Source organism: Gossypium arboreum, chromosome 5 (genome assembly GCF_025698485.1).
Source record: "Gossypium arboreum isolate Shixiya-1 chromosome 5, ASM2569848v2, whole genome shotgun sequence".
NCBI classification, from domain to species: Eukaryota; Viridiplantae; Streptophyta; class Magnoliopsida; order Malvales; family Malvaceae; genus Gossypium; species Gossypium arboreum.
The window spans coordinates 15,910,655-15,923,656 of NC_069074.1; the positions used below are offsets into that span (position 1 = coordinate 15,910,655).

General features: G+C 32.9%; 2 protein-coding genes across 2 annotated transcripts; both read left to right on the top strand.

The window, feature by feature from the left end:
• Positions 1 to 2,513: 2,513 nt before the first annotated feature.
• On the top strand, positions 2,514 to 4,028 carry LOC108465469 (24-methylenesterol C-methyltransferase 2). The gene has a single exon (XM_017765790.2). It carries the CDS (start codon positions 2,667 to 2,669, stop codon positions 3,750 to 3,752), a length of 1,086 nt encoding a protein of 361 aa, XP_017621279.1. The 5' UTR covers positions 2,514 to 2,666; the 3' UTR covers positions 3,753 to 4,028.
• A 2,644-nt stretch (positions 4,029 to 6,672) lies between these two features.
• LOC108465471 (thioredoxin-like protein CDSP32, chloroplastic) lies at positions 6,673 to 7,901 on the top strand. The gene has a single exon (XM_017765792.2). The coding sequence runs from the start codon at positions 6,863 to 6,865 to the stop codon at positions 7,763 to 7,765; it is 903 nt and encodes a 300-aa protein (XP_017621281.1). The 5' UTR covers positions 6,673 to 6,862; the 3' UTR covers positions 7,766 to 7,901.
• The last annotated feature ends 5,101 nt before the right edge of the window (positions 7,902 to 13,002 follow it).

A 13,002-nucleotide genomic window follows, 5' to 3' on the forward strand; every position in this document is an offset into this window, starting at 1 on the left:
AATTAAAAATTCATCTGGCCCCCCTAAAAAGATTTTCTAGCTTCGTCCCTAAAAAGACTTTTAAATAAGAGAATAATGTGTTTCAGTAATACTTAAAATCCACGTCCTCCTATACTAGCAGTAAGACCCATGCCAATCAAACTAAGACTTGATCGGTACACATGAATATATTTAACCACATTTAGGGACTTGTAGGCTTTTTAATGAAATAATATTTGATGCACTATTATTATATAAATCTTACGCACATCAATGAATAATAACATACATCTCACCATTAAATAAAAAATGTTGTAGACTTACAAATAAATACTAGTAATTTTTTAAACACAATCCAATATTAATTATAACTATTATAAATAAATATTAATAACTCTCGTATATATATATAGGATCTTAGAAAATAAAAATTATGTTTTTGTTTTATTAGAAAATGGAAAACATTCAATAAAACGTGTTTGGTTGAAAATTTTAAAATTAGGATCAAATTTAGAATATTTGTAATTGAGAGTTAATTTTTAAAATTATGACGAAGTCAATATAATATATAAAAGTTGAGGGCTAAATTTGTTATTATATAAAATTTTTAACTATTACGTCAACTTGCACTTTATGATTTTAACAAGAGTGACTAAAATGACTAAACGTAATATGGGTGCTTAAATTACAAACTTTTTATTTTGAGTGCTTAAAATTAAATCTTTTATATAATTGGGTAACTATTTATGTAATTTATCCTTTTAACACCGAAACTTATTATAACCCATCTAAGCAGAATAATATTACTGTTAATAGTTTTTCAAATATTAAATGTTAGTTTGAATACAAATAAATATAAGTTTTCTTTTCTTTTTCTTTACGTTTTATTATAGAAAATAAATATCATTATTTAAAAACATTATTATTTACCTCTTTTAATTTTAAAAATAGAGAATAATAATATAAAATTAAAATATTTTTCTTATTTTGATCCGGATAGGGTGTTATTAGATGGAAAGTGAGAGATGGTACTTCTATCTCCATTTGGGAGTATTGATGGTTACTTGGGTTCAACCACGTCAAAATTAAAACACCAAGGAGGACTAGATCAATTTTGTATACAACTACTAGAACATGGAATGCAATATTAATAGTAAACCCGTATATGGAGGAAGAAGCTCGATGTTCTTGTTTGGAGTCCATAAAATTTTAGGAGTACTCAATTGGTAGTGATTACAGCATGTTTTCAGGTTTACAATACTCTAATGTCCCTAAATACAGTAACCTACCTCATCTGGTTAGTAACACATCTATAATTACATCCCAAACTTACACACTAAGATGTACTTCACTGTTGGAGATGTTTGATCCTTACTTAATTCTTTTAAAGAATATTGAGCTAAAAAGGAAAAAGAAACAATATAAAATAAAACAGTTTATAAAGATTTAAAATTAAGTATGAAATATAACTAGATGGTTTGATAATAATAAATTTTAAATTATGAAAATTTTCTTTTATAGGTTTATCCTTATTTTTCAAAAATATTCACGTTATTTAAAACACATTATTTTAAATAAAGTAAAAATCACATTAAATTATTCTGATTTATTTTTAAAGGATATTATAATATTAAAATAAAATAAGGATAAATATAATATTAAAATAAAATCTTAAATATATCTTTATATTTTCTTTTATTTGAAATTCTTTGAGAAAAATGTAGCTTAAGAAAATTAACACAATATTGTTTTGGGGGACACAACCCAACGAAGATTGAATCTTCAAGATTTATTTCTGAAATATTATAATTTCAGTGAGATTACAGTTTGAAACGTTATGATTCCAATGGGCCGCCTAAAATTAAACAGATTAACAGAAATATTCAACCCCTCTCTAACATTTCTCTTTTCAAATATTATGATTTCTGGAATCTGTTTGATATATTATTATTTCAGTTCCAACGAGAGATACTAGGAACATAGTTATCCATTAATTTTTATATTTATTCATATTATAAATTCAATATTTAATTAAAAATCACATCCAATCAATTTAAAACAAATATATAATGACTATTTTAATCCTCTAATTTTTCAATAAAAGTTATTTTTGACTCTTTATTTAATTTTCGTTCTTTTAACTATTAAATTTATTTATTTTTGTCGAACCACAAAAATAGATAAAAATTAATAATTTTTAATTTTGTTGATATGGCATACAATGAAATATTAATATTTAATTGATTTTAAATTTTAAAAATATAAAAAATTTAATTTTTTAAAATTAATTAATTGTTGATATGACAAGAAATTAAATAAAAAGTTAAAATAATTTTTCTTTTCAAAGTTGAGGGTGCAAAAAGATGATTATGCCTAAAGGTCAAAAAAAGCTTATTATAATAAAATAAAGGGCAGAACAGTAAATCTAGGCGTACATAGGGTAAAACAGTAAATCTAGACATATCATGGTTGAGTTTGTTTTGATAAAAACTTGTTCAACAATTTATCAACACGCGCATAGCGCGTCAACGATAGCTGTAAGTAGATTCTGTTTTTGATTTTTAGGGGACTCTTGAGAGCTGTAGTTTATTAGTAGTTTACCCCCGCTTTTTATCACTGTCACTCACTTGCTCTCTCTCTCTCTCTCTCTCTCTCTCTCTCTCTCTCTCTGTCTCCGCCCTTTTCTCATGGATCCTTTTGGTCTCTTCTGTACTGGGGCTCTTCTTGCCTGCGGTCTTTACTGGTTCGTCTGCCTTTTAGGGCCGGCCGAGCAAAAGGGCAAGCGAGCCGTCGATCTCTCCGGCGGCTCCATCTCTGCCGAGAAAGTTCAGGACAACTACAAACAGTATTGGTCTTTCTTCCGCCAACCAAAGGAGATCGAAACCGCCGAAAAGGTTCCAGATTTCGTCGATACTTTTTACAACTTAGTCACCGATATTTACGAATGGGGTTGGGGTCAGTCCTTCCACTTTTCTCCTTCCATTCGAGGGAAATCTCACCGGGACGCTACGCGCCTCCACGAAGAGATGGCCGTCGATCTGATCGAAGTCAAGCCCGGAGATCGAGTCCTGGACGTCGGGTGCGGAGTCGGCGGGCCCATGCGTGCTATCGCGACTCATTCGCGAGCCAATGTCGTGGGCATCACCATCAACGAGTACCAAGTGAACCGAGCCAGGCTTCACAACAAGAAAGCTGGGCTAGATTCGCTTTGTGAGGTGGTTTGCGGGAACTTTTTGGAGATGCCATTCAAAGACAATACCTTCGATGGTGCGTACTCGATAGAGGCGACCTGCCACGCGCCGAAACTGGAAGAAGTGTACGCGGAGGTGTTCCGGGTGCTGAAACCGGGATCTCTATACGTGTCGTACGAGTGGGTGACGACTGACAAGTACAGAGGTGATAACCCTGAACACGTGGAGGTCATTCAAGGTATCGAAAGAGGCGATGCTTTGCCTGGTCTCAGGAACTACAAGGACATAGCGGAGGTTGCAAAAAAGGTAGGCTTCCAGGTTGTTAAAGAGAAGGATCTAGCCAAGCCACCGGCCTTACCTTGGTGGACCAGGCTTAAGATGGGGAGAATCGCCTACTGGAGGAACCACATTCTCGTCACTGTTCTAGCTGCCATAGGGATAGCTCCTAAAGGAACCGTTGATGTTCACGAGATGCTGTTCAAGACAGCTGATTATTTGACCAGAGGTGGGGATTCTGGGATATTTTCCCCCATGCACATGATTCTCCTCAGAAAACCCCAAGTCCCACCTACCCAATCTTAGTTATTTCTCTTTTAAAAAAATCTTAGGCCTTGAGGTAATTTATTTGCTGCATTGTCTTCCAGTTCCATCTCTTTTTTTTTTTTTTTTCACTACAGCCTTCCTAAAAAACATTAATTTCCTAGGTTTCTCTTTTATTTTATTTTTCTACTTTTCTTAGTCGAAATCATGTACTTTCCCCTTTTTTAATTCAAATTCCAGTTTGATCGTCGGCGATGAAGGAAAAGGAAGGAAATTTTTGTTCTTTTTTTTTGAATGGATGGAAATTTTTGTCGATTTCGAGTGGTTGTTTGTAACTTGGTTGAAACACAAGATCAACTTATCTAAGCTTAAGCTCTCAAACTATGGATCCAAACCAAACACTTCTCTCCCTTAAAATCTATCTTCTCGATTTATTCAACCCCAATTTTGTATAGATTCGTTTGTAGGATAAAGAAAATATCAAGGTTGTAGATCTAAGGTCACGTTATTTTTAAACTGGAAAAGAATGAACTACAATTGTGATTCGTTATATATATAGTTAAAAGGACATATACTAAGAAAATACTCTGGGTAGTGTGAGATGTAAGGGCACATGTAAGGTTAGGAAGTTTTGCAAAGCCGCTTAGGCTTTTAGATGGCGAGCGCTGGCAGGCAAGGCAAACGCCAAAGACCAAAAGGCTGTTCGGATCTCTGCACATCTGTTCGGTGTTTTTGTATGTTTTGTCACATTTTATATAGGGCTACATGTTAGAGGTTACGTGGGCCACAATTATGTTGGATCTGTCAACATTTCCTCTCCTAATGCACTGATCATTATTATTATATTAGTAGCTCTCTACCTAGGCCTGTATGAAAGGGTTAAATCAAGTTTGATAAAAAAGTCCCAAGTGTTGGAGTTCGTAATCTAGTCTTATATTCGATAATGACGGTTGACAAATGGGAGCTTACGGATTTGGCAAATGGAAAGGAGGGTCGTCTAAAGTGGCTTTACTAGGAACCTATACAGGACACTTTTCACATTGAGGATAATTAAATTGCTGTGAAATCAGCCATTAAGTGACGCAAATGCTTTTTACATGTGGAAAGTGAAATCTGCTATTCATTTTAATTTTCCTTTTATGAAAAATAAAATCTATTACCGTCGCCCTTAATACTGCCGGTTTAATATATAAAACCCAATGATGCCAACAATTTCATGACATGAGTTTGGGTTGTCTTCGCACACTTTATAAAAAACAAACTAATTTCTATTACTAGTAAATGGTTAAATTTTGGTATTACTCTATCTACTTTATTAAAGTTGTGAATTTAATTTTTTACTTTAATTTAGTTACTTTTAGATATTATATTTTTAACTTTTAAAATATCAGTTCTCAGTAAATAATAATTGTTAAATTTTATTAATTTTAAAATCGACGCGTGAATATATTATTATATGTGTAATAATATTAAAAAAATATAAAGATTTAAAATGATCAAATTAAAGAATATGAACTGAATCTACATATGTATGCATAGTGCAATACTAGTAATTAAATTTAATTACTATTGTTTGGATTAAGAATAAAATTTTAAATTTTAAAAATAATAATAATATTTAACATTAATAAATTAACTAAAAAGGTGTCATGAAACTTGGTTGTTTTCTTTGAAAGGCATGAAAACTTTTGTTATAATGACAAGTTTCATCTCTGCTTTTTTCATACTCTATGACAATCAACCAACCATGTCTATCTCAACACAAGAGCTTGCATTTATATCTATACTAACAGGATTAATCCATTAATCTATAATCATATTTCAACTTTTGATTGAGTTGATGTCATAAATTAAATGTTCATTAATTCAATTAAAGATTATAAAATTACCTTTTCATGTATGAATAAATTATATCACTGAAATGATATTTTTATCCTTTTATATTTTTAATAAAGCCAGTAAAAATTTAACATAAAAGATAAAATTTAAATCCATACAGACCAATATTTATAAAATATTTTCTTTACTACAACTAAAGTTTTGTTTTTATTTTTTTTATTCGTTTTTAAAACTATTACACAAACCGGTTGATCCACATTGTTTGTATATAATTAATAATGTTACTGATTAAATTGGTGCCGCAAGTCAACTCGATCCAACTCAAGAAAAATGACAATAACATGACAAATCATTAGAAAGCATTTAATATTCTTAATATGACATATTTATCCATTTAAATTTAGTTATACCCATAAAATAAACTAAAATTTTGTTTTAATTTTGTACATATTACATATGTGTTATTATCATTAGCTTCAAATATTACATTTCATTATTTATTGTCTGTTTTGTTAAACGCACACTTATATTCTAAAAATGTTGTTTTCACAAGCATGTGTGTGTGGTAGAAGTTATAGTTTATTTTAAGTGTTTTATTGGGTTAGTGTTATGGATCAATTGGCCACTGACTCAATTACGTAATCATTAAAATGTCCTGTCATGTACAAAGTAAGCTATATTTTTGTCGTTTTATATAACAAATTAATAAAATAATAAAATAATAAGATTTGAATTTAAAATACCATACACGATAAATAATTAAATTTATTATAATGAATGGTTTTTATGTGAATTTTTAATAAATATAATTTTTTGGGGGTAGGCTTGGTATAAATCTAATTTATTCTCTTTGAAACTGAACCTGGCCATACTCCCATTGCCATCAAAATTAAAAAATGAAAAGAGGAAATCAAGCCCAAATGTTCAGCTATAGAAGCCCAACTAATTTCAGTGAAGAAGACCTTTTAGATATCTCAAAGGGTTTGGTTAATAGTATCCTCAAAATGGTACTACTATATCTATATTTCTTTTTCAACAACGAAAAGGACTATGAAAAAATCCAGCCCAGTCAGTGATCGTACAAAAATCTACCATCCCGAGTGCTCAATAACAATGCAGAAAACAATGCCAGCAACATATGTGGATAATATCAATGGAACGAGCCAAAACGAGTGGTTACCATTTTTGAACGATTAGATTTTTAGATTTCATCTTTATTCCATGGTTGTTTTTTGTTCCCGAGGGAGCAGTCCCCTGTACCAACTCCAGAAACACAGTTTCTTTCTCACTTGTCTTCCCCCCCTCACCCCTCAATGGCTGCAATCACTAATTTCTTAACTAAGCCACCTACTTCCGATCTTCTTCACTTCACCCCAAAACTGACTTCTCTTTGCTCTCATGCTTCTTTTCTACCATCCCTTGCGACTAGGCCCAGATCTTTTTCAACAAAGCTAGGAACAAGCACAAGCTCTCGCTTCATTACCAAGGCTACAGCTGCTCCTGGGACCAAGAATGCTCCGAGTGATGAGCGAGTTCAGAAGGTTCACAGCATTGAGGAATTCGATGAAGCTCTCAGGAAGGCTAAAAACAGGCTTGTTGTGGTGGAATACGCCACTAGCTTCAGCTATCATAGCAGTAAAATTTACCCGTTTATGGTAGACCTTAGCAGGACATGCAACGATGTCGAATTCATCCTCGTGATGGGTGATGAATCGGACGAGACTAGGGAGCTTTGCAAAAGAGAGAAAATTACGAAAGTCCCGCACTTTAGCTTCTACAAGAGCATGGAGAAAATCCATGAAGAAGAAGGGATCGGACCGGACCAGCTGATGGGTGATGTGTTGTACTACGGTGACAGCCATTCGGGTGTGGTTCAGCTTCACAGCAGGGAGGACGTTGAGAAGCTCATCGAAGACCACAAGCTTGACCATAAGCTGATTGTTCTGGACGTGGGGCTCAAACATTGTGGGCCATGTGTCAAGGTGTACCCGACGGTGATTAAGCTGTCAAGGCAAATGGATTCGGTGGTTTTTGCGAGGATGAACGGTGATGAGAACGACAGCTGCATGCAGTTCCTCAAGGACATGGACGTGGTGGAGGTGCCGACGTTTTTGTTCATCAGGGACGGAGAGATATGTGGAAGGTACGTAGGATCTGGGAAAGGAGAGCTTATTGGGGAGATTCTAAGATACCAAGGCGTTCGAGTTACTTATTAGTGGGAAGCTCAAAAGTAACTCATACAAAACATCAATTATGAAAATGTAATATGTGTTGGACTGAGTTTACTATAGTGAAATGAATTGTACTCCACATTTATCTATATCTAAAGGACTAAATTTTTCTTTGTTTTAATCTTAATTAGTAATGATAAATATGCTTTTCTTATTGGTCACTTGTATAGGTACTTTAATTTGTTGGTTAGCTAACTCGTAATGGTACAAAGTGTATATGCAAGAATAATGCAATATTTATCATAATTCATATGGAATTAGGATATAATATAGCCTTATTTTTGTAATTTAACTGCCGCATTTTAGCTTTAAGTTTTAAGATTAAATCAGACAACTGTCTACCACATATACATGATGAACAGAGTGTCATACATATATATATACCATTTGCATCATATGACATCCAACCATAGACCGTTGTTAGTAACTGAGGGGAAGGTTGGACGCTGTATAGGAAGCCGGCCTTTTTGGCAAACGCATAATTGGTTTAAGGATTTGGCAAGGAACTCTTTGAATAATCAAAGCATCTTTCGTAAAGCGACTGTAGGGTTATCAAATAAGTTAAAGGTTTGATTCGAGAAACCTTTGGCTTTATTGGCAACTGGAAAAGGAAGATCATGCTCTCGACTCCAGCCAATTTGACAAACTAATTCACTAGGAGCGCCAGTTGAGGGTGGAGTAGCTGAAGAGGTGTTGAATATTTAACAAACGCTTTGGAAGGAAAAATCGAGGGTGGAATGGCAATAGGAACACCAAGTATTTCCACAAATGCCCACTTGCCCGCCAGAAGTAGAACCATAAAGTAGTGCTAGAGTTGAATACGAATACTGGGCTGTGATGAGGATGTCCTTAAAGCCGAAGCAATACGTTTCTACAAAGAAATGTATATGGTGGTGGGCAAGTCTCTACTAACTTCTCCGTTTGTAATTGCTTTTTCCTAAATTGAGTGCGAAAGCTGAAGAGTAGCTCAATTTTGAGATTTCTTCCAAGGAGATATGAAGCACCTTATTTGAAATGGCACCTTTGAAGGCTTTGGAAGTAGACAACTTTATTTGAGCCAGTGGGATATTGTTGGCCAAGCTATTTGTAAGATGGTCAAAGGGGTTTTCATGAGCCAACCTATTGAATCAATGTTGAGCAGAACATTGTTAGTTTAATTCCAAAAACTTGCAATCTTGAAAAATTGGTGGGTTTTCAACCCATCGGTTTATGTTAAATTTTGTATAAAGTTCACATATAGTTAACCACGAACCACTTGAAAGGCATTATGCTATTGCTTATTTCTCCCAACCAAATTTCTTTTATTGAGGATAGAACGATTGCTCGACATTCTTATTGCTCAGGGGTTGATACACTCCATGTGTTTGAAGATAGCAAGAAAGTATGAATAATAATTAAGGTTGATTTAGAAAAAGCTTATGACAGGATCAAATGTGATTTTATTATAGAACCATTGAAAGGAGGATTATTGCAACATCAAATACAAGTTATCCCACATTGCATATTAACTATGTCAATGCAAATTTTATGGAATGATAGTTTGATTGAGGAATTTAGACTTTTTTTAGAGATTAGGCAAGGAGATCCACTGTTTCCAAATCTATTTGTTTTTGGTATGGAGAGATTAGGTTAATCATTAAAAGGGCGGTTGACATTAAGAACAAGAAGTTGTTTTCTGTGGCAATGGTCTTTCAATTTCACAACTTTTCTTTGCAGATGACTTGGTTTTTTTTTTTTTTCCTCGAAAACATGGATTAAGCGAGGGTAGTGTAGGAAACAATAGATCAAATTAGGAACTTTTCTAGGTACAAGATTGATGTTGAAAGGACAATTATTCTCTCACCAAATATCAAGGAGAACGCCATAGATTCTTTACGACATATTGTTTTCTTTACTAGCAAGTGGAGGACTTGGGGATGTATCTCAGTATTTCATTGTTCCACAAGCGGGTAACTTCAATTACATTCCATTTCATTTTGGAGAAAATTAAAAAATGGTTAAATGGATGGGAGAATCACTTTAGTTAAGCCAGTGCTCTTGCTGGTTTTGAATTATTTTATGTAATCTATTATGATCCGTTCTCCATGCACGTTGGTGGAAAAGAGAAAGAAAGAGAGTTTTCTTTTCTTTACAATTTGGTCTTTTACCATGAAACTCTACTTTTTCTCCTAAATTTTTTAAAGATTTCCATAGTCACCGAAAAGGAGAGCTAAAGTAAAGATACTAGAGAGTTAGAATACATCTTGGAAGCAAGAAATTAGAGTTGGAAGTGAAGAAAGTTGAGGAGAAAGTGAGGAGAAAGTGAAGAGATTAAACAGACAAGGTATGTACTTCAAGAACTTTAATTTATTTAATTTTAATATAAGTGTAGAGAATGTTAAATAGTTGAATTAATTATGAATATGCAAATATTATGTATGAAATTGAATTAGTGCAATGAAGTAGTAGAAAAAACAAAATAAGTGATGTGGAATTGAATGTTAAAAGAGAACATAAATAAAGTGTGATGGAATAATGATTACATCAAAAGCAATGGTATGATGAAATTATAAGTTAACTTGCATTTATGATATATGGTGACTAAATTATAAAGTGTACAAAAATCTATAACTTAAATAAATTATTATGATGAAGAGTTTAAATGATGTCTTAGGTGGTACAGGATAAATTTAAAGGTGATATTAAAGTGAAATTACGTTAAATGATGAATTCTCGTGGTGCTAGGGACTAAATTATAAAGTTATGAAATATATATAATTAAAATAAGGTAAATTGTGATAAAAATATATGTTAAAGATATGTGAGTTTAAGGATTAAATTGGATAGTAATCAAAAGCATAATGATTGTGTATGTTAAATGAAAGTTAAAAGAACCACGAAAAAGTAAATGTTACCGCCAAAACAGTTTCTGGACAGCATCGTTCAACTTTGAATTAGAGATTGTATAAATCGAATTAGAGGATTTAATAATTAAAGTTTATTGAGCATAGTTTCACATAGAAGAAATAGTGTAAGCAATGAAATCGTAGATTATGAGATATAATAAATTTTGTGAGATAAGGTCAGAATAATTTCGGGATCTCTTGTTCTAACTTTGAAAAATAATAGTAAATTGTAAAAAAAAATTGTTTAGGTGATGAAATTTATATGAATAAAATACTAATGAGTCTATTTTCAAGGAAACAAACGAAAAAATAATACTGAGATTTGTATTAAAAGACAAATAATTTTGAAGAATAAATTGTATTTATAGGGTTATGTAGAAATTTTGAAATTTTTATAGTAAAAACTTAATGGATCTAGTTTCAAAAATTAAAATCAAATCTTAATTTCAAATTTTGTAGATTGATATATAAATAATTTATTAACTTTTACTCAAGTTGACAATTTTGCTAAAATAATTTAATTAGTAAAAATTGATATTAATGTTGCAAATAGGCATACAATACTAAAAGCCATAAATTCTCGTATAAATACACGTAGATAAATGATGTGGAATGGAGAGGAGGAGTAGGAGGAGGAAAAATAGAAGAAGAGTATGATGCTAAGAAACTATTTTAAGTGATAGATTTAGTAACGCATAAGAATAGTTTAGTGAATTGTTAAAACATTAAGTGAATAATTGTAATATGATGGCTTAATGAAATTATTTGTATAACGTTGATAGTTGTGTCAATCTTATAAATTTGATTGAGAATCAAATAGTGTTGGAATGGGAAATAGAAACATAAGAATAATAGTGAATTTTCATGATATAGTAATTAAATTCCATAAAGCGTAAAAATAATATTTTAATGTGAATATATGATGCCATGAGTTGAGAATAAGTTATATGAATGAAGTAAAAAGTAGAATAGGAAGTAGGTACTAGACTATAAAGAAAATTGAAAATTTGGAGAAATTGAGAAAAATAGAGTGCATGTTGCGACGTGGCCATCTGACGTCGTGACGATGCCCCTGATATTAAAAAAATGTGTAAACAGGTTCTAAGTGGTCGATAAAACTTAAATAGAGCTAATGAAAGCTCAATTGAAACTCGAAATGAAACCGAAATTTTATACTGACAACGATTTGTTTGGTTAACTTGATTAGGGAGAATAATTGAACTGGTTTTCTTTGAAGTTGCTTCGGCAACGAATGTAACATTCTAGTACTCGGACTCGACAAGCGAGTCCGGTATAGGGGTCATTACAATATTATTTCCATAATAAAATTCTCGAAAATTGACCAAATCACCATTTTACGATAAAATTACCATTTTGCCCCCTATTTTCCCCCCTTTTTTCATTATTTCATCTCAAAGTTTGATACTTAGACCAATTCAAGTTCATAATTTATAATAAACCTTTAATATAATTCCACGAGTGATAAAAATTGCACTTCTACTCTTTTAGGGATGCTACAGGTTGCCCCCTTTGTTTGGGCCAGACAAAATTAATATTAATGGAACTGTTAATTCAAACCTATAATAAGTTTTGGCAAAAGGCCTTTTACGAGACAAGAATTGTAACACCCTCAACCCATATCTATCGTCGGAACAGGGTTATAGAGTATTATCGAGAATTTCTAAATAAGTACAGTTAAATCGAGTCAAACTTACTATTCATAATAAAAAACATTCAAATCATCCATTAAGTGGACCCTCGAGGCCCAATATGAATTTTAGAAACAAATTGGAACTCATTCGGAGACTTAGAGAAATTTTCGCAGAACTATAAAATTTTTCTTACATTCAGGGCTCACACGCCTGTGTGGCCTAAGGACACGCCCGTGTCCTGACCCCGCGTAACTCTCTGACTTGTATATCATGAACAAATTGAGATCACAGGGCCAAGTCACATGCCCGTGTGCTAGGCCGTGTGGTGAATTTAATTTTTGCATTTAACGTGCTGACTTCACACGGCTTGGGCAAATGCCCATATCCTAAGACCATGTCCTCCACACGGCTGAGACACACGGCCGTGTCTCTGCCCGTGTGGTCAATTTGAAGCTAAAATTCAAGATGCAGGGTACACATGACCACAACACATACCCATGGGGCAAACCGTGTGTCACACACGGCCTAGACACACACCCGTGTGTCTACCCGTATGGACAAAATTAGGCCATTTTAAGACCACATTTCTCACCCTATTTATAATCAATCCTGGAAACAACCTACCAACACAAAAATATGTCCAAACCAAGCAACCAAATTAACCCAAAACATAAGGTTTTCATCT

Excerpts from the sequence above, each read along its gene's own strand:
- LOC108465469 (XM_017765790.2), top strand. The coding sequence starts at position 2,667 with ATGGATCCTTTTGGTCTCTTCTGTACTGGGGCTCTTCTTGCCTGCGGT.
- LOC108465471 (XM_017765792.2), top strand. The coding sequence starts at position 6,863 with ATGGCTGCAATCACTAATTTCTTAACTAAGCCACCTACTTCCGATCTT.